Here is a 20,593-nt window from a genome sequence, read left to right on the forward strand (position 1 = left end):
ATTCAAAAAGGTAGCCAAAGCTAATGGTAGCATTTCAAATCAAATAAAATGAAATGAAAACTCTTGTATCTTTTCTTCCTAACTGTAAACAAATTTATCAGTAATAATTTACAGCCTGACTGAAAACATTTGAGAATCACTTCTCTGCACTGTCCCAGACCCAAAAAAGTCCCTTCAACACAAACCTCATACGACAAACGTTAAAGATTTCTGATTTCCCTCATTGACTACCCTCTGCTTAATGTGAAATTGCAGATATTTTACTTTCATCATGTTTACAACACAGAACCACACCATTCAACCAAAGGCATCTATGTTTGTGCATACAGCCCACACAAGCCTCCTCACACTCTTCTTCATTGAATCCCACCAGCATTTTATTGTCATTATTCAACCACTTTCTTCAGCCACTGCAGTCATTCCATTCCCTTCTTCCTTATGTATTTATCTTACTCCCTCTTAAAATGTTATCTATACTATATTTGTTACTAATCCTGAATGGTAACAGTACCTTGTCACTGACTTGCCAGACAGTGGAAATCCTTATGTATTTAACAGTTAGCAAACTTGCAATTTTGAACATTTCAATTAAGATTGCCCTGCAGCGTAAGTTTGTGAGAATGATCATTGCAATTAAATTTTTTTCAGTTTTTGCTCATCATCTGCAATACTGTCAGGGATCATGGGGACAAAGGCTATTATTGATTAGCTATCACTAATCAATTTGTTACTCAATCAAGATGAATTACATTCTGTTGAAAAATTGAGTCAGCTGTCTCTCTGTGCCAGCATAACACCTTGCACTGATTCTCAGACAGAATGGCAATGTTTCCAAGTACTGTAAGTTTTTCCATCAAACTTAGTTTGTTTTGCTCAATATATCCAAAAAGAGGCAACTTATCCTTAACATTCAACACAGTCACTAAAAGGTTTCAGCTCTTTGGAATCCACATTTTAAAAAGGAGCAACTTACCAAGACCACACTTGGCAGCATTCAGATTCTGTGCCATGTCCAAGAGATTGGGGCAAAAGACAGCAAAATCAAACTGACAAGGCTAAAAGAAAAGAAACATCAGGTTTTTTTGTTGGCTGTAGACAAGATCACCTCATTTTTCTGTCCCCATTTCAGTCTGCCTGCACCAAGTACTAATTTTGGTTATCTATCTGTTAGAACAACTACCAACTGTTTTTCAAACTTAACCATCTGCTCACTGCTTCGGGTGGTCAGTCAGGGTGGAGGCAGGTGACTAAATTTGAAGTATTCCACTTTAACTGACTAACTTGCATTCTCTATTGAAAAGCTTTTCCTTCCCTGACTCAAGATACTTCTCAAATTCCTTCCCTTTTGTGACTAAACACTTTCTTAAGCCAAATAATTTTACCTCCCTCCCACTCCTTCGTGTAATGAACCTGTGCTAGATTACACCATTTTATTTGAGAAAGGAGGCATCAAGCCATTGTAGGAACCAAAAGCAGGCTATAGCATCAGTAGACAAATGCCTGGTGGGATGATCCAGAAACTCAGCTAATGTTCTGGGTTTGAATCTCTCCATGGTTGATGGTGGAATTTGAATTCAATTTTTTTTTTAAATTTGGAATTAAAAATCTACCGATGACCATGAATTTGACCAGTTGATTGTTGGAAAAACCCATCTGGCTTACTAATGACCTTCAGGGAAGGAAATCTGCCATCCTCGCCAAGTCTGACCTAAAAGTGATTCCAGAGCCACAGAAATGTGATTGACTCTCAATTATACTTGATATTGTCTAGCAAGCCACTCATTGGATCAACTGCTGTAAAATCTCAACAAAGAAATGAAACCAGATGGACATCCTGGCATTAACCTTGACTCCTGAAAAGTCAACAACAGAAATCGCCCTGTCAACCCTATAAAGCCTTCTTTACTGACATCTCGGGCTAGTACCAAAATTGGGAGAGCTGTCTCACAGAGTAGTCAAGCAACACCATGACATAGTCACACTCAGAGAATCATATCTTACACACAATGTCCCAGATACTAACACCACCATCTTTGGATATGTCCAGTAGAGGTGAAGGATTTGCCCTGGAAATCCTCAAAAGTGACTCTGGATCTCATAGCTTAAGCTTAAACATGGGCAAGGAAATTTCCTGCTGATTAACATGCACTCTTCCTCAAATCATGAATCAGCACTCCTCCATGTTGAACTTGGAGGAAACACTGAGGGTGGCAAGGGATTAAAAGATACTCAAAAAGTACATCTACAACCAAGAGTGGCTTGGCAGCAGCACTACTGATCAAGATGGTTGGGTACTAAAGAATATAGCTGCTCGACTGAGTCTGCGGCAGGTGGTCAGGAAACCAACAAGAGGGAAAAAACATACTTGACCTCACCCATCTGCTGGCTGCAGATGCATCTGTCCATGACAGTATCACCAATCCTTGTGGAGACAAGGTCTCACCTTTACTTTGAGAAAACCCTTCACCATACTGTGGGGCACTATCACCAAACCAAATGGGACAGACTTAGAACATATCTGGCAACTCAAGACTGGATGCCCAGACTTATGAGGCACCGTGGGCCATCAACAGCAGTAGAACGGTACATCAATTCCCTTCATCATAAAGTCAGAAGTGGTGATATTTGCAGATAATTTCAATGTTCAGCACCATTTGCAATTCCTCAGACACTGAAACAGTCAATAATCAAATACAACAGATTCTAGACAATACCCAGGCTTGGGCTGACATGTGGCAGGTAACATTCGTGCCACACAAATGCCAGGCAATGATCATCTCCAATAAAAGGCAATCTAGCTATGGTCTCTTGATATCCCAATCATTGAATTCACCACTATCCAGATCCTGAGTGTTACCATTGACCAGATACTCAACTGGACTCGCCATATCAATATGGTGGCTACATGAACAGGTCAGAGGCTAGGAATACAAAGTAACACCCCTCCTGACTCCCCAAAGCCAGCCATAATTCACAAGGCAAACATCAGGAATGTAATGGTTACTCCTACCTGCCTGGCAGCTCCAGCACAATAAGCTTGATAACATCCAAGTCAAAGCAGCCCGCTTGACTGGCACCACTTCCACAAACCACACATCCAGTCCCTCCATCACCAACTCAATAGCAACAGTGTATATTATCTATAATTTGCATAGCAGAAATTCACTAGAGATTCCTAGTCAACATCTACCAAACACATCTAGAAGGATAGGGCAGCAGATAAATGGGAACACCACCATTTGCAAATTCCCCTCCAAGCCAATCACCATCCTGACTTGAAAATGTATCGCCATTTCTTCACTGTTGCTGTGTCAAAATCATGAAATTTCCTCCCTAAGGGCATTGTGAGTCCAACTTCAGCACATGGGCTGCAGTGGTTCAAGGAAGCTCACCATCCCTTTTCAAGAGCAACTAAGGATTGGCAATAAATGCCAGCCAGCCAGCAAACATCCCTCAAGCAGATTTTTAAAATCCTGTGACAGAGGAATTAGGTCCCAGTGTTTGTCTAAGCTGCTAACTTCACTACTTTAAGAAAGTTCAATACACTGAAATGGAAACATGGAGAAATCAAAGATAAAAGGAATAATGGAACTGGCAACTTAACATTACTACTATCTTGGATTGTCATTCTTATGCAATCTAGAATATACAGAATATCTGACTGCCTACTGTTCTGTGCAGAGCAACAATTTAAACATCGCAGATCCTTTATGGCTTCAACTTTTACAGAAATAATCCATCCAAATTAAATACAGGGCCACCCCCGTATCCGCAGAATCGTGTTCCGCAGTTTACTGCAGCAGAAACTATTATAGGTAAATCTTCCGGAACCGGGGTGGGGGTAAATTTCCAATTTACATGAATAGTTTTGCTCCAATCTGCAGTTTTGGGCTTCCGTGGTAGGTTGAGGAATGTGGGGACGTAAATGATTTGAAATAAACAGAATGTGGATGCAACTAATTTAAATAATGGAGAGTAACTGCAGTTCTGAAGGGTCACTGAACCAAAAACATCAATTTGGCTTTCGTTCCACAGATACTGCCAGACCTGCTGAGTTTTTCCAGCAATTTCTCTTTTCATTTCTGATTTCCAGCATCCTTGTTCATTAAAAAAAATTCAGTCTTTAAAATTACTTACATATACTTAACTGCCCAACTTGTGTACCTATGACTTCCAAGACCAAAATCTTACAAAGTGAACAAGTATCTTCATTAGAACACTACAATCCCCCACTAGATTAAACAAGCAGATCAGTTTCCCCAAATCTCCACAGATTTTATGGTGAAGCCCATTTTTACCATGAGCAGCTTCAGTAGTGCAGCAGCATCACGGTCCCCTGTTGTATTGAACAGTAGTACCCGCACCACGGGTCCGCTGCTGGAAAAGAAAGATCAGCTCAATAATCAAGTCACCAAGACATCAACTTTATGCCAATAAGTTCTGATCCCTGACCTATCTCATTAGAATGTCTTCTCTCCCCTTTGTCTCTCCCTCTCCATTTACCCCCATGCCCTCTGGGCTGTGTCCCCTCATTGACTCCTTCCTCCTTACAGTATCTGTTCATTATCCCAAATTAACCACACCCTTCTCCTATTTCTGGTTTGTGAAACCTATTACCTTACCCTTCATCTCAGCCAGATGAGTTATATGGGGCTGAACCTTTCCAGATTGATGTAAGCAAAGGTGCACTAGTACACTGAAAAGAAAAAAAGATCAGGCTACTTAAACAATTAATACAACCACTCACTTTGTAAGGTTCACCTTAGAATCTTAAACACACCGATCCAGATTGCTACCTGATATTTTGCCCAAATCTCTTTCCTGACTGCAAACACCACAATAAGTGCAAGATCAGTACTTTTAAAAATGGTTTAAACCATGTAACCAGAATATTCTGTGTTACATAGAATGCTCTGCTATTAGAATAACCACAATAGGAAGTTTGACTTGATTAGGTTGAAACGTCATGGAGCTCCACAGCATGGAAACAGACCTTTTGGTCCAATTCATCCAAATCTAGTCCCAACTGCCAGTATTTGGCCCATGTCCCTCTCAACTATTCCTATTCATATACCCATCTAGCCGCCTATTAAATTTCATAATCGTACCAGCCTCCACCATTTCCCCAGCAGCTCATTCCATACACATTCCACCCTCTGCGTGAAAATTTTGCCCCTTAGGTCCCATTTATATTTTTCCCTTCTCACCTTAAACCTATGCCCTCTTCGGACTCCCATACCCTGCAAAATAAAAAAAAAACACCTTGGCTATTCATGCTCTTCATAATTTTATAAATCTCTATGAAGGTCACCCTTCAGCCTCAATGCTCCAGGGAAATGAGGCCTATTCAGCTTCTCCCTATAGAAAAACGAATCTTGGCTGATGTTTCTTCCCTCACCCAACTTCATTTCCCAACCCTGCAAACTTCAGCCCCAACCTCAACAACTGAAAGTACATAGGTCATTTTATCATCGAACTGCTGCCCAAGGTGAGATTCATTAAGTTATCAAAGACCAGATTGATGCCAGGCCATGCTTTCATGTACTTGTGCAGATAGAGATGGGAGAAGCTGCTCTGTTGTGGATACCTTGTAGATGTAAATTGCTTAGGCACAGTATTACAGTATAGCCCTGATCCTTGAAAACATTGCAGGCACTCACCCCACAGCTTTTGCTTCTTTCAGCGAATGTTCCTGAAACCATTTGACACAGGCCTGAAAACAAAACCAGAGTCAGAGTCAATGCTCATGCCCCAAGAATACTGCTTCCCAAACTGTGGGTCACAACCCCTAGTGGCAAAACCTTTGGGTTGTGAGCTCTGAGGCACCAAATACTGCTGCAAGCTCTAACCAAGTGCTAACAGTTGAGAAGCCCCTTTAAATCACCTCATCTTGTACATTTGAATCTTATCCTTAAAAACCTAATGCAAAGCACTGCGCTTATTAGTTAAAAACACTGCCAATTAAAGAGTTCCACTCCGTGCTGCGCTCAAATCTCTCACTCACCACTCCACTCTTTCAGGTTTGCAGTCACAATGGGAAACCCTTCTATAAAAGCATATATCTTCTTCTGTAACTTTATCCATCTCCCTCTGTCAATAAACCAGATTGTTATTCACCAGTAGGAGCAAATTACTAGAGATGCTGGAACCTGTACAGTCATTTTAACACAGCATCCTGTTCAGATGCCCATTTCTCTGCCCTCAGCATGCTGCAATACTCCAGTGAATCACAGTGCAACTTAGAGAAACATCTCATCTTCAGACTAGGCCCTTTACAATCTTCTGGACTTAATATTGAGTTCAACACCCTTAGATTGTAAACTCACTCCCATTTCTTCCCTTTCTTTTAGCTCTACTTGTTGCATTCTCTTGTTACCATGTCCTCTCTCCCCTCCCCCAACTCCAGTGGGACCATCTGTTCTTTCCAGTTTGGCAGCTGGATACACCATTGTTCTGCCATTCTAAGATTCTGATCACTTAATTTGGACTATCCATGCCCTTTCTTTCCCCAGCATTTCACATCCACACTATTGCATTAATGCTGCCCCCTCCACACTTCACGTCAGCTCTGATGAAGAATCATCTAGACTTGAAACGTTAGCTTGCTCTCTTTCAATAGATGCTGCCTGACCTGTTGTGATTTCCACCATTTTTGTCGTCATTATTCATCTGTCCTTGGAAGCTACAAATTTCAATTATAAATTCGCTTGGTGTTCCATTGTTTTTCAACAAGTTGTTACCTACAGAATCTATCTCTTCTTTCCTACAATCTCAATCAGGTTTCTGGCACTGAGCAAATGACCGTAATCAAATACACCAACATTCTCGGAGCCTGTGAAACATCTTTTCTCCTCACTGATTAGATTATGCTCCTTCAACACCTCTCTTCCTCTATTATTTATCTTAGTGGGATTGCGCTTGCTTGGATTTACCTTGTGCTACCAGATCATCTGAGGCAGTGACTCGTGCACCAGAACCATCACCTCCAAGATTCAACATTTATCCACAGCTGCTACTTTACCTTCAGAAGTACAGCAGTTTCCACATGCACACTGCAACATACATCTGCATTTCACTATCATGTCACAGCCCGTGTGTACTCCAAATTCAATTCCCAATATTTCTAAAAGTTCCTTTCACTAGGTCAATGAACTGTCTGAAAACTCAGCATCCCATCTGGTCTGAGTTCCTTTACAGATTCTGGATCATCTCCATCATAATGAGCAAAGTTCAGCAAGACTGAGGTTACCTCCTAGAGAGTACCCTGACATTTTAAGCTGGAATAAGCATGGCCCAATTGTAGCACTGCTTTACACCTATTCCAGAAATACATATCATTGGAAACAAGATACTCAAGTGTGTAAAATAGGTATGTAGACGTGGACATACAGTGCTGCAAGCCGCAGCTCTTCAAGACTTTTTAAACAAGGTCTGATTGTAATTCCAGCCCTTGATACAGCTTTCCTAAAAGGAGCACCCATAACACTAAGGAGAGATACCAAAGGTAATGCCAACACACCTTTATACTACCAATGGTGTGAGCGCCATCTATGTAATAGGTCACTGGTCCTCGCTTCAGGATCTGCGATCGGCCCAGCCATTTTGTATCACGCAATCCTACAAGAAGAGGATTGAAGACAAATTAATTCTTCACTTTAAAATCCATGGTCAACATTCAAGAGCAGCATGGGCTACAACAGAAGTACTCACTAACTCAAAACAATTTCAGAGAGAGTGGACCAACTAATTACTCTATTCTACCTGAAGTCTCAACTAGATACAAGCCATCCTGAGACAAAAAAAAATCAATATAATCGCCTTTAGGAATTAACATAGCAGGAGCAGCAGTGTGTACATAGTTAGATTGTGCACATGAACACCAACTGTCCAATGCTCAACTATTGCGTCTCCTGCTAGACAGAAGCAAAAGTATAAGTAGATCGGTATTTTAGTGCTCCCTCATTCTCTCACCAGTGGCTTATTTGATAACTATGTGGTCTAATACACAAGTCAATACAAGAGGGTCTGAAATTTGTTTCTCAGTCAAGGCCACAGGAGAGGTGCAAATGTCTTCAGCTGCCCTGATGCTTCAGCATAGCAGGAAATTTGAGACATGGAGACAATAAGCCACAGCTTTGACTCATTGTTCTTGCAGCTGAAATGTTATAATTGGTATTAGAGCAAAGGATGATCAGCAAGGCTTCCACCAAGTCCTTGTGAAATGATATGTAGTGGTACCAAAAAAAAGGAAAGTGATTAGTTTTGCTATGATGAATGCCTTGGCTGATACATTTAGATGCATTTCAGAATTCCACTTATGCCCTGAAATGGAAGTTTTCTTTTAAAAGTAAAAAAGTGACTGTGGGTGTCAGTGGCTAGGCTAGCATTTATTTCCCAACTCCTAGTAGTCTTGAGGTGGTGGTGGTAAAACACCTTCTTGAATCATTGCAATCCATGTACAGTTAATCTACAATACTGTTTGGATTTTAACCAATAGACAGTGAGGGAACAGAAATGTTCTAAGCCAGGGTAGTATGTGAATTTCAGGGGAACCCGCAGGTGGAGGTGCTCCCTGCTGTCCTTGACCCTTTGGGTGTTGAAGCCAAGGGTTTGCTGCAAGAGTCTCTGAGTTGTTGTAGTACATCTTGTAGATGGTACATGCTGCTGCCACTATGCACCAACGGTTAAAAGAAATGAATGTTTAAGATGGTGGATGGTACAAATGCTTTGTCCTAAATGGTGCTGAGTGTCAAATATTGCTGGAGCTGTACTGACCCAGACAAATAGATAGTATTCCATCATGCACCTAACCCAGGACTCACTGATTGTGATAAGCAATCGTAAGACAGAAGAATTGCCATCCTTTAACTTGCTGTTTTAGCTACAGTATTTATATGGTTGCACAGTTCAGTCTCTGGTCAATGGTTGAAATTGAAAGTGGGGAATTCAGCAATGATAATGTTATGGGAACATGCTACCTCTCTGGTAGTTGTCACTCCAAACCAAGGTCTTAGTGCTTTTCACATCTTGCTACAGACTGCTTCAGTATTGGAGAAGTCATGAATGGCACTGAACACTGTGCAAATATCAATGACTATCCCAAACGTCTGATTTAATGAACGGAAGTTCATTAGTGAAATAGCTGAAGATTGTTCGGCCTAGGACAGTACCCTGAGAAACCCCTGCAGGAGTGACCTGGGACTTGCACATTAATCTCCAAAAACAAACTATCTCCCTTTGTGCTAGGTATGAATTCAAAAAGTAGAGTTTTCTCCAGATTTCTATTGACTTTAGTTTTGCTATGGCTCTTTGGTACTATTCTCAGTCAAATTCTGCCTTAATTGCAAGAGCAGTCACTCTCACTTCACGTCTGAGTTCAGCTCTTTTGTTCACATTTGGACCGAAGTCACAATGAAGTCAAGAGCTGAATGAAAACAAAAAGTGCTGGAGATCACAGCCAGTCAGACAGCATCAATGGAGTGAAAGTAAGTTAACATCGAGCTTTGATAATACTTCCATCAAGACTCAAAACGTTATCTTGCTTTCTCTCCATAGATGAAGCCTGACCCACTGTGATCTCCAGCACTTTTTGTTTCCAGTTCATATTCCAGCAACTGCAAGTAATTTGCTCCTACAGGAGCTGAGTGATCCTGGTGGAACTCCAGCTAAGCAACAATGAACAGGTTATTGCTGAACAAGTGCTACTTGGTGGCACTACTATATTCATGAACATCAAAATGATGGAGGGGTTGATCAGTGGTATTATCAAGTGATACCTGCTCAGCAAACCTTCTACCATCTCTCTTCTAAAAGCATATCAGGATTTCTTTTTCACCAAAGAGAGTGGTGGGAGTCTGACAGTATACTACTTGGGAGGGTAGTCGAGGTGGGTAACCTTACAATCTTTAAAATTATACTTGGATTACTACCTGAAATGTCATTACATTCAAGGCTGTGGGCCTAGTGCTGCTTGTGTAGGTTTAGTGTTGCTTTGATGGTACAGACACCATTGCACAATTCCATGACTCCTCTGAATGTGAGTGACTCTGCTGCCCATTTCATGTATTTATTGGGACAACAACTACTCATCCAAATGATCCAGTTCGAGACTCAAGAACACTGCTTCCTCCCTTTCTGCAAAGACCATGGGCTCAATTTTACCAGAAGTCAGCCTAGTGTGAATTTTAGCAAGTTTCACGGAATGTTTCTTTTAGTGAGCCTTATTGTGTTTTCTCACACTATTATTCCAAACTCGCCTCTTTACCCACATACACGTATGACATTGTGCTCATCCTATTCTCTCACCCACCACAAATCGGAAGTACTGGTCTTTGCCATTACTTCAAGATTCCTGGTACCAGCACAATGGTAGCTATGTACTCAGTCAAGTGCTAGCAGTCTGGAGTTGTCCTCCATGGTTCCTGCCAATTCTTCAGATATGTCAGAGAGAAATTCAAGCCCGCTCACGGAGCATGCTGGGATGTTAACACATGGTGTTGAAGATAGAGGTCCAGAGGATCAAACAGCAAGCTGGAATAGTCACTGTCTAGTTTCCATCCGACAGGTGGGAGAATAGGAAACTACATACCAATGATTAGATTAGATTACTTACAGTGTGGAAACAGGCCCTTCGGCCCAACAAGTCCACACCGCCCTGCCGAAGCGTAACCCACCCATACCCCTACATCTACATCCACTCCTTACCTAACACTACGGGCAATTTAGATTAGATTAGATTAGATTAGATTACTTACAGTGTGGAAACAGGCCCTTCGGCCCAACAAGTCCACACCGCCCCGCCGAAGCGTAACCCACCCATACCCCAACATTTACCCCTTACATAACACTACGGGCAATTTAGCATGGCCAATTCACCTGGCCTGCACATCTTTGGACTGTGGGAGGAAACCAGAGCACCCGGAGGAAACCCACGCAGACACGGGGAGGATGTGCAAACTCCACACAGTCAGTCGCCTGAGGCGGGAATTGAACCCGGGTCTTTGGCGCTGTGAGGCAGCAGTGCTAACCACTGTGCCACCGTGCCGCCCTTTTTTTTATCACTACACATGGGAGCATTAAAAAGACGGGCACCGGAAAATCTGAAGGTAGTGGTGGTAGTAAGACAAAATGCCAAATAAATGCCCTGTAAACGGCAAACAGTATCAGATGTGAGGTAGAGATTACGTTGAACTCCACCTCGCCGCCACCACCAAACCTCCCACCGCTGCCCACCACCGCCCCCCCCCCCATACACACCCCGAGAGAAAAAAAAAGACACGCTTTAATTCGGATTGCAATATGCAGACATTTTTCCAGTTCAAGATGGTGGATTAGCATGGCCAATTCACCTGACCTGCACATCTTTGGACTGTGGGAGGAAACCGGAGCACCCGGAGGAAACCCACGCAGACACGGGGAGAACGTGCAAACTCCACACAGTCAGTCGCCTGAGGCGGGAATAGAACCCGGGTCTCTGGCGCTCTAACCACTGTGCCACCGTGCCGCTCACTATGAGGTGAGACAACATAATAACGAGTTGTTGACACATTCTTATGCAGTCAGGAGAAAGTGAGGACTGCAGATGCTGGAGATCAGAGCTGAAAATGTGTTGCTGGAAAAGCGCAGCAGGTCAGGCAGCATTCAAGGAGCAGGAGAATGGACATTAGCGCTTCTTCAGGAATTCTTATGCAGTCAATGCTCACTAGCAAAGATGCTGTCTCACACTCAATATCCTGGAAATAGGATATTTTGCTTGCAACTTCAGGAATCTCAGTATTAATCTTAGGCAATTCTCCCAACTTTCTAGCCAAGTGTTATGCTAGCAAAATCCACGAGATGGCAGCAGCAGCAGAGATTTATATTTTTGCAGCCACAAGACGACTGGTCAATTCACAACCACATATCCCTCAACCAGAGATCAGAAACGTGCCAATTTAGAGCCATATCAGATGGTTTCTCACCTTGAATGATCTGAGCTACTTCGACTGCAATTAAAATTGCTTGGTGAACTTTTAAAAACTTTGATTATAATTGTATTTATGTGAACATTTAATTAAAAATATTATTGAAATGAGTCACTACGTTGTTTTTCATTATCATTGGCATTTGACTGACAACATTACAGTCCTTAAGGTTTTGGCTATTGAAATCGATGTTTCTTGTTATTAGTTACTGATCTCTTCATAGACTTAGAGTAAAGTGCCATGGGTATAAGGGTTATATAGAATATAGACTAAAGTACTGAACTATCAATCCAAAAGATTTCAAAACCAACACAGTAACTGTGAAATTATACACTAAAACAGGAGAAAAGAAAAAGAATAATGAAACCTGGTGTCTCAGTGTACCTAAACTATTTCGTTAATTTATTTTAAGGAACAAATTTCACAAGATCTGACCTACACATGATGCTATGTGGTTGACTCTTGTAGCCTTTGAAATAGTATTGCAAGTACAACAAATGAAGTGTAGCCATTGCAAATAAGCAACATCACAGACAAGAAATACATCTACCATGCTCCTAATCTTGGGGAGCAATAGCCTCTTGACATTGAGCAGAAAGCGCTCTAGTTCCAGGATGGTGATCTCTAATTAAACTGTGCACATATGGCTCTAAACACTGATCATATTGAGCTCCACCAATGTGCTCAGCCTGAAAAGGTTAAAGTTGATTTCAAGGTCACATATCCCAAGTACAATAATGGTAGTTTTTTAAATCTCTGGGTGGGGTGTGTGCTCATGCAAAAACGAAAGAAAGTAGGCTCATTCATCTTAAAATTAGAGCTAGGTCCTGGAATAGTCAAGCACTTCATCCAATTCTCATATTCTGTTCTCTCAAGAGGCTATGGATACTCAGATTTAAAAAAAATACTCAAACTAAGGATGATTAGGCCATTTTTTCAGAAAGGATATTAAGGGGCAAGTAGGTCTCGGGTACAAAATCATTTAAGAATGGTGCAGCAGTGTTTGACAGGCTGAATGGCTTAAACGCCTGCTCCTGTTCCACCAATCCTATAAATGTTTACATATCTCCACTGATGTTCCATTTAACAACAGCAAATTCACTGCCAGGATTTCGTCAGACCCAGCAGCAGTGGATGAAGTCAAAGTCCATGACAGCAAGGAATGGTGGAGCTTTACATAAGGAAGTGGGTTGTTACCATTTATCATTGGAGTAGTCAGGCAGAATCCAGAACTGATGGGTGGTTGCTGCATCTCATATCTCTCAGCAAAGTCCAGAGGTTGTTGGAATGGAGGAAAATCTGCAAGAATCAAAACCAAAATAAACAAATTTAAGATCAGGAAAGATCTTACACAATTATGAAATCAAATGAAAATCTGTAAAGTCATCACACAAGTGGAGTCAAGCATCATTTTTCCATCATAGTGCCCACAGCAGCTGAGGTCCTGGCTGGACCTTCACGGAGGCTATTCTGATTCAGTCACCAAAAAAAGGTAGCCAGCAACGGATTCACACCAGTTTGCCTCCAGCAACCACTGAAATAAGGAGCTACAAAATAGGTCCTTGGTGTAAGACAGCATCTTCTTGCAATTTAAGGGGCCCTGAACCCAACTACATTTGTTAGAAAGACAAGTCAATCGTGGCACAAATTTGAAGACACAAGGGCATCTTAATCCACAAAAATACATTCCACTGGAATGCAGTCACTCTACACCTTACTCTCGATCTGGCTTCCAAAGAATGATTTGCAGCCTACTCACTTCAACTACCATTTCTGTGTGAGCGAAAACCAAACAGTAGACTGTATATTCACGTGTGCCATAACATAGGGCTGAATACAATTATACTGCAAGCCACTCAATCAGAGTTTCCTAGCCGTAAGGAGTCAGCTGGAAAATTTCAAGGGATCTCCTCGAGATAGTGATGAATGTGAGACTTGCACGGTCTGCTTACATTTCCCTAATGAGGTTTTTAGCCCATGCTTAAGTACCATGACTATTTGATGCTGTGTTCTCCACTGAGGTAGATATAAGTTACTTCACAGCTGTAACACATCACCACTAACATCACTCAAACCTCAATCGTGTGCCAGTTTCACATTAAGTAAACAACACAAAAATAATTATGTGCATTTAATTATACAATATTTATACAGAAAAGCATATGTTGTGTTACAGACAGTGTGTGGAATCTTTAACACACAAGAGCAGAGGGGGGTCTTCAGAAGTAGAATGATTGAGACTGGCTGAACCCACAGTGAGGACCCACTGCAGTTGGAAACTGAAGCCTTAAAATAACGTTTCCTCATCTTGTCTGACAAGATTATTCAGGTGCAGTTAAGCAATATACTGGTGATAAAGGTGCAATAAAATGTTCACCTGTACACAACTAAAAAACAAACTGTTCATCACCACAGCAAGCAAATTTGTTTTTTCTCAGGTACTGGACTCATGCCGAGATATCATCCCACAGCTAGAGACTCCTGTCTATTAGCACTAACACACCTCCACAACTGACATTGATGAATCTGACACAAACATAGGAAAATGTTTTGGTTTTAAAAATGCAGACTTTAAACCCAAAATACTCTTAAGAAGCTCAGTTCATCATCACCAATTGCAAACTATGAGATTCTGAGATATAGGAAATCTACCCACATTTAATCATTACCACTATCAGAACAGGCTTCAGCTTTTACCAAGCAATCCCAGTTTCAGTCCCAGTTTCACTCTTCACCAGTGTTTAAAGAAAGACATTCCACAATATAAAAATGTTAATCATAAACTCCTGTAACTTAGGCTGGTTGACGCACTCTGTTACAACACTTAGCCATTAACCTCCGGGTTAAAATCCAAGAGCACGCAGTTAGAGTGCTACAGAGAATCATGTGCAGCTCAGTTAGTAGCACTCTTACCTCAGAGTCAGATAGCTCCAGATTCAAGTCCCACTCCAGGACTTGGAGGTAAGGTCAAGGCTTACACTGCAGTGCAGAGATGTTGTAGAACACAGAGACCTAGGGGTTCAGGTACATAATTCTTTGTAATTTGCATCACACACAAATAGGGTGGTTAAGACTACGTTTAGCACGCTTGCCTTCATTGCTCAGACCTTTGGGTATCAGAGTTGGGACATTATGTTAAGGTTGCACAGGACATTGGTGAGTCCTCTTCTGCTGTACTGTGTGCACTTCCGGTCACTCTGCTATAGGAAGAATATTATTAAGCTGAAGGTTAGAAGAGATTTACCAGGATATTGCCTGGAATTAAGAGTTTGAGTTATAGGGAGAGGTTGGATAGGCTGGGACTTTTTCTACTGGAGTGGAAGAGGTGACCTTATAAAGGTTTATAAAATCAGGACGGGTATAGATAAGTTGAATGGTAGGTGTCTTTTCCCTCAGGTAGGGAATTGCAAGACTAGAGGACCTATTTTTAAAATGAGAGGAGAAAGTTTTAAAAAGGGACATGAAGAGCATTTTTTTTTAACAGAGTGGTTATGTGTAGAATGAACTTCCAGAGGATGTTATGGATGCATGTATGGTTTTGTTTAAAATATATTTAGATAAGTACTAAATAAGAAATGTTAGGAGGGATATGGGCCAACCACAGGTAGGTGGGACTAGTTTAATTTGGGATTATGTTTATGGAATGGTTGGACCAAAGGGTCTGTTTCCATGCTGCAGGACTATGTTAAATCAAGGCCACATCTGCCTCAGCCAGTGGAAATAAAAGATCCAATGTAGTATTTTGAAGAAGTGCAAGGGAGTGCTCTCTGGTGTCCTGGTCAATATTTATCCCTTAAGTAATTTCAGAAAAATCAAATTTTTTGAATATTGTCACATTATTATTTGTAGGAACTTGCTCTGCAACATCTGGCAGTGGCATTTCCAGAAACAAGAAAAATGACTATATTTAAGGACTTAACTGGCTGTACAGCACAGATGTTCCATTGGAAAGCAACCAATAATCACAAGGTATATGAATGCAAATCTTTTTCGTTTCAGTCAGATTGAGCATACGCTCGGTTTGATTTCAGCCAAACCACTTTTGTGACTAAACAACAGAAAAGGCTCATGGGTGACTCTTAGTGGTACAAAGTGACATTAAACAAATCAGCCTTAGTCACAAGTAGGGATTAGGGTTTTTTATTTCAGCTATCCCAAATGAGGGCTAGGAGATGCAAACACATTTAACCTAAAATATGATCTTTGCAATCTCACTCCAGATAGCTTTCCCAATCCATTCAGTCAGAATGCCTTTTTCTTACCTGGGTGGTTATGATGTTGCAACCACGTCCTGCATAGCTGCAGCGCCAGAGATGCGTTGGATTTCTGATGTTCTCCTGCCAACCCCAAACTCAACCTCTCCCCCTCAGACCAGAAATCCTCCAAATCTGGACAAAGCTGCAGGAAACACTGGAGCAAGAAACACAAGAAAAGGAGTTCATTACACAGCCTTACTTTCACTGAAATCTCAGAAATACAATTAGCAAGTCACTCAAATCATTCCATCAGGGCACCGTTACCCTCATTTAATCCAGGGCAGAAGTGGGTACTGCAGATTAGAGTGGTGCTGGAAAAACACAGCAGGTCAGACAGCATCTGAGGAGCAGGAAGGTCAACATTTCAGGCAAAGAACCACTCTAATCTTGACCCTCATTTAATGCAGTAGAGTAAGAAGAAATAAATTTAGATGATATTCCTGCTGGTGTATCCAACAGAAATGATAACGAGGATAGGACAAAAAAGCTTGAGCATGTAACTGTTGTCAGCACCTTCCCACTATCTCCACTTCACTCAAACAGACAGGACCCCTCAACGTGAATGATCGCCGTGAATGAAGATGAAAGCTACTACATGGAAAAACAGGATTCCAAGATCATAGATCTGAGAATGTTCCCTCTAAATGCAAGTAGTAACTCAAGCATGCTGATCAGGATTAGCAATACAGCTGCTATGACCAACCTCATCACCTTGGACTAGGGAGGAAGGTCTGAGAATTCCAATTCCTCTGGATTTCAAGGCTGCTGCTAGACAATGTGGCACCAGAGCAAGTGTGGCGTCAGATCAGGTACCGTTGTCCCTGTGGTTAAGTAGTCTGCTCAGGTTTGCTGCCTACGTCGACCAAAAAACTGAACAGTAAGGGTCAACGGGGCACTGTTAGTCTCTGAGAAAGATTTTGCCAAATAGTAAAATAGTTTATAATTGGTAATTGTGCAAATTTGAAATGCAGCCTAAGGGACATGTGTCATCATTGCAGGTAGAGCCTCACAGATTTCAAAGGGATATTTCTTCAGAAAGGAATGTTCCCTCCTTGAGAATGGAACTGATTAGGGGTAGTCAATAAGTTTTTCTGGGTGGAAAATTGTGCCTTATTAACTTGATTGTCTTTTTAAAAGAAGTGACAAAGATGACAGACGAAGGCAGAGCAATGGACATTATCTATATGGGCTTCAGAAGGCGATCAACAATGTTCCGCATGGTAAACTAATTAGCTAGATTAGATCATGTGGAATCCAGGAAGAGCTAGCAATTGGGATAAAAAAGTTGCTTGATAGGAACCGGGGGCGGGGGGGCGGTGGGGAGGGGAATGGTGGAGGGTGTATATTTGGACTGGAAATCTGTGACCACCAGTGAGCTGCAAGGATCGGTGCTGAGTTCACTGCTTTTTGTCATTTATAAATGATTACATATAAATGATTTGGATGTGAATGTAGAAGGAACAGTTAGTGAGTTTGCAGATGACACCAAAATTGTGGTGTAGTGGACAGCAAAGGTTATCTCAAAGTACAAAGGGATCTTGATCAGATGGGCTACGGGCTGAGGAGTGACAGACGGAGTTTAATTTAGATAAATATGTCATTTTGGGAAGGCAAATTAGGGCATGACTTATACACACAATGGTAGGGTCCTGAGGAAAGTTGCCAAGCAAAGAGATCCTGGTGTGTAGGTTCATTGTTGTTTGAAAGTGAAGTCAAAAGTAGACAGGGTAGTGAAGAAGGTACATTTGCCTTTATTGGTCAGATCATGGAGATGCGGTATCATGTTACGACTGCACAGGACATTAGTTAGGCACCTTTCGGAATACTGCATTCAGTTCTGATCTCTCTGCTAGAAGAAAGATGTTGTTAAATATGAAAGGGTGCAGAAAAGATTCACAAAAATATTGTCGAGGTAGGAGGGTTTGAGCTACAGGAAGAGGCTGAATAGGCTGGGGCTATATTCCCCTGCGGCATTGGAGGTTGAGGAACGACTTTATAGAGGTTTATAAAATCATGAGGGACATGGCTAGGGTGAATAGCCACGGTCTGTTTTTGCAAGGTTAGGGAATCCAAAACTAGAGGGCTTAGGTTTAAGGTTAGAAGGGAAATATATAAATGGAACCTAAGAGGCAACTTTTTCAAGCAGAGTGGTGCGTGTATGGAAATGAGCTGCCAGAGGACATGGAGGCTGGTACAGCTACAACATTTTAAAGGATGGGTACATGAATACACAGTGTTTAGAGGGATATGGGTCAAACGCTGGCAAATGGGAATAGTTAATTTAGGATATCTCATCGGATTGGATGAAGGGTCTGTTTCCATGCTCTACAGCTCTGACTCTATAACTGTTTCCTACTCTCCCAACCATGCAGGACAACCACTCACCCCAATTTCCTTTGCTCGTTCTACAAGGACAGACATTGGACCACTGGGTTGTGAGACTGTGAACGCTGGGACGCCTGGCTGGAAAACAATGGAATAACATCAGTTTGTAATGGAGTCAGAAGCTGTGATTACAGACCGAGACTGGAGCATGAAGGGGTATAGCAGAGATAGAAATGAATAAACGCGAGTTTATTTCAGAGGACATCGCAAAATGCTTCATGTTTGATGAGTTTAAGTTTAGAACTGACAAAGAAACAACAAAGCTTTTCAGCTTGCATTTGTCGGGACAGAATCACAACAATATCAAATCTCAAAAGGATACAATGATTTATACTGCAGATAGTTCATCAATAACACACATTTTGTCAGCATGAATTAACTCTAACATGAATTGTGGGTGCTCTTTGCATAACGCAAACTTCTGCTAAACAGGTATAATGGGTTTTCCTTAGCGCAATCTTCTACAGTGCAATTTCTGCTGTGGTTTCCCATTTTCTGCGATTTTCTATAGCACGAGGTTACCAAGGAACTATTGCATTATACCAGAACAACCTGTACATATGAATAAGGTGCTGATTGGATGGCAACTGATCTCAAATAGGTAGAGATATTACCAGGGAGAATGGACCTGGGAACAATTACGTGCCACGTTTTTGTTTAAATTCAAAGTAGACAAGTTAACTTCTGATTGGTCAGGAAATAGGAGAGACGTATGACGCATGGTTGTCCCAAAAGGTTTTGCTCAGTTGTTAAAAAGCATAATGGGAGGATATGTTCTGTTAGAAAAAAGGTTATATTTTTGAAGTACGGACAAATAGAAAATGAAAATGTTAAGCTTTGTGTTACCAAAATGCACATTAGTTCAAAAGAGGAGGAGATTTTAAGTACATTGGTCAACATGGACAATAATTTCAGTTCACAATGATACAGCTGCTGTTAAGCACCCATAGAGGCCACTATATGAGCAGATTCTTCCACAGGCAGGATTGGAAGACAGTGGATCAGGCAAGCCTCTTGTATTACATTGGTCAGATTAAGGAACAGTCTCCACTTACCTTGAAAATTCCCCCTTTCTGCCATGCAATTTTCTCCATGGTGTCTCCTAGGATACTGACATGATCGATCCCTAGTGATGAAACCCCACACACAACAGGGCGTCTAAACATTGCAAGGAAACAGGTGATCAGAATTCCACTCCCTTAGGGTTAGCGAGTCAATCTAAACAAAGTTACTTTATCTTATTGAAACCAAGTAACACGGCTCTGCAACCAAGCTAGAGGACGAAGAAAAGGGAGCAAGAATACGGAGATGAATGGCGAGGCAGGATAAGAGAGAAAGAGACACACAAGAGGGAGAGGGAGAGGGAGAAAGAAAAATACATCTTCAACCAAAGTAAAATCTATTACCTAATTATGTTGGTACAATCATAGGCACCACCAATTCCAACCTCTATTATTGCCAGGTCAACCTGAGGGAACATAGAAATGAAACTCAAAATAATATTTTAGTTTGCAGAAAACTGTACCAGTATCAAATAAAATGTTACTGGTTCTGATGTATCAATACTAACCATTCCCCACACCCACAGCTATAGACTATGCTTCTTCGGTCTAGAGATGGCCCAGACGAAATCCCTGATTTCAAATCTCCAGTTGAAAATCTATTAATTAATCTGCCCCTTAATCTTGGAGCTCAGGTACAGAGTGTCCAACAACCTCACAAGGCTCAACAATAGGTCAGAGTTGCTGTCAAGAGTAACATTATGTCACCTACATTCAAAACATGATGATTCAAAAACAAAGATATTACCTTCTCATGCAGAAAGATATGGAAAGCAAGGATAGTGAGAAAACGGAAGTATGCAGGCATGGCCCCAGCGTCAATATCCTTGATATGGCATCAAAGACAGAAAGAAAAAAAAATGAGTTAGAGATGACTATAATTTTTACATGCTCAGTGACCCTCAAAAACTATATTTAAAATGATATC

At 41.4% G+C, this 20,593-nt stretch overlaps 1 protein-coding gene across 5 annotated transcripts in view; it reads right to left on the reverse strand.

Annotated features, from left to right (window-relative positions):
- The window catches only part of fpgs (folylpolyglutamate synthase), a 42,857-nt gene that overhangs the window by 6,228 nt on the left and 16,036 nt on the right, over positions 1-20,593 (reverse strand). Inside the window, exons 6-16 of one of the 5 annotated variants that reach the window (XM_072565659.1) lie at positions 20,414-20,491; positions 20,011-20,072; positions 19,660-19,762; positions 18,605-18,682; positions 16,226-16,373; positions 13,161-13,262; positions 7,520-7,617; positions 5,661-5,713; positions 5,208-5,240; positions 4,299-4,374; positions 974-1,055 (exon numbers count right to left, since the gene is read on the reverse strand). In XM_072565659.1, the coding sequence (XP_072421760.1) occupies positions 974-1,055; positions 4,299-4,374; positions 5,208-5,240; positions 5,661-5,713; positions 7,520-7,617; positions 13,161-13,262; positions 16,226-16,373; positions 18,605-18,682; positions 19,660-19,762; positions 20,011-20,072; positions 20,414-20,491 (913 nt within the window). Of the gene's footprint in view, positions 1-973; positions 1,056-4,298; positions 4,378-5,207; positions 5,241-5,660; positions 5,714-7,519; positions 7,618-13,160; positions 13,263-16,225; positions 16,374-18,604; positions 18,683-19,659; positions 19,763-20,010; positions 20,073-20,413; positions 20,492-20,593 lie in introns of all 5 variants that reach the window. The other 4 variants (XM_072565658.1, XM_072565662.1, XM_072565661.1 and 1 more) reach the window with 4 other exon arrangements.

Source organism: Chiloscyllium punctatum, chromosome 49 (genome assembly GCF_047496795.1).
Source record: "Chiloscyllium punctatum isolate Juve2018m chromosome 49, sChiPun1.3, whole genome shotgun sequence".
Classification (NCBI taxonomy): Eukaryota; Metazoa; Chordata; class Chondrichthyes; order Orectolobiformes; family Hemiscylliidae; genus Chiloscyllium; species Chiloscyllium punctatum.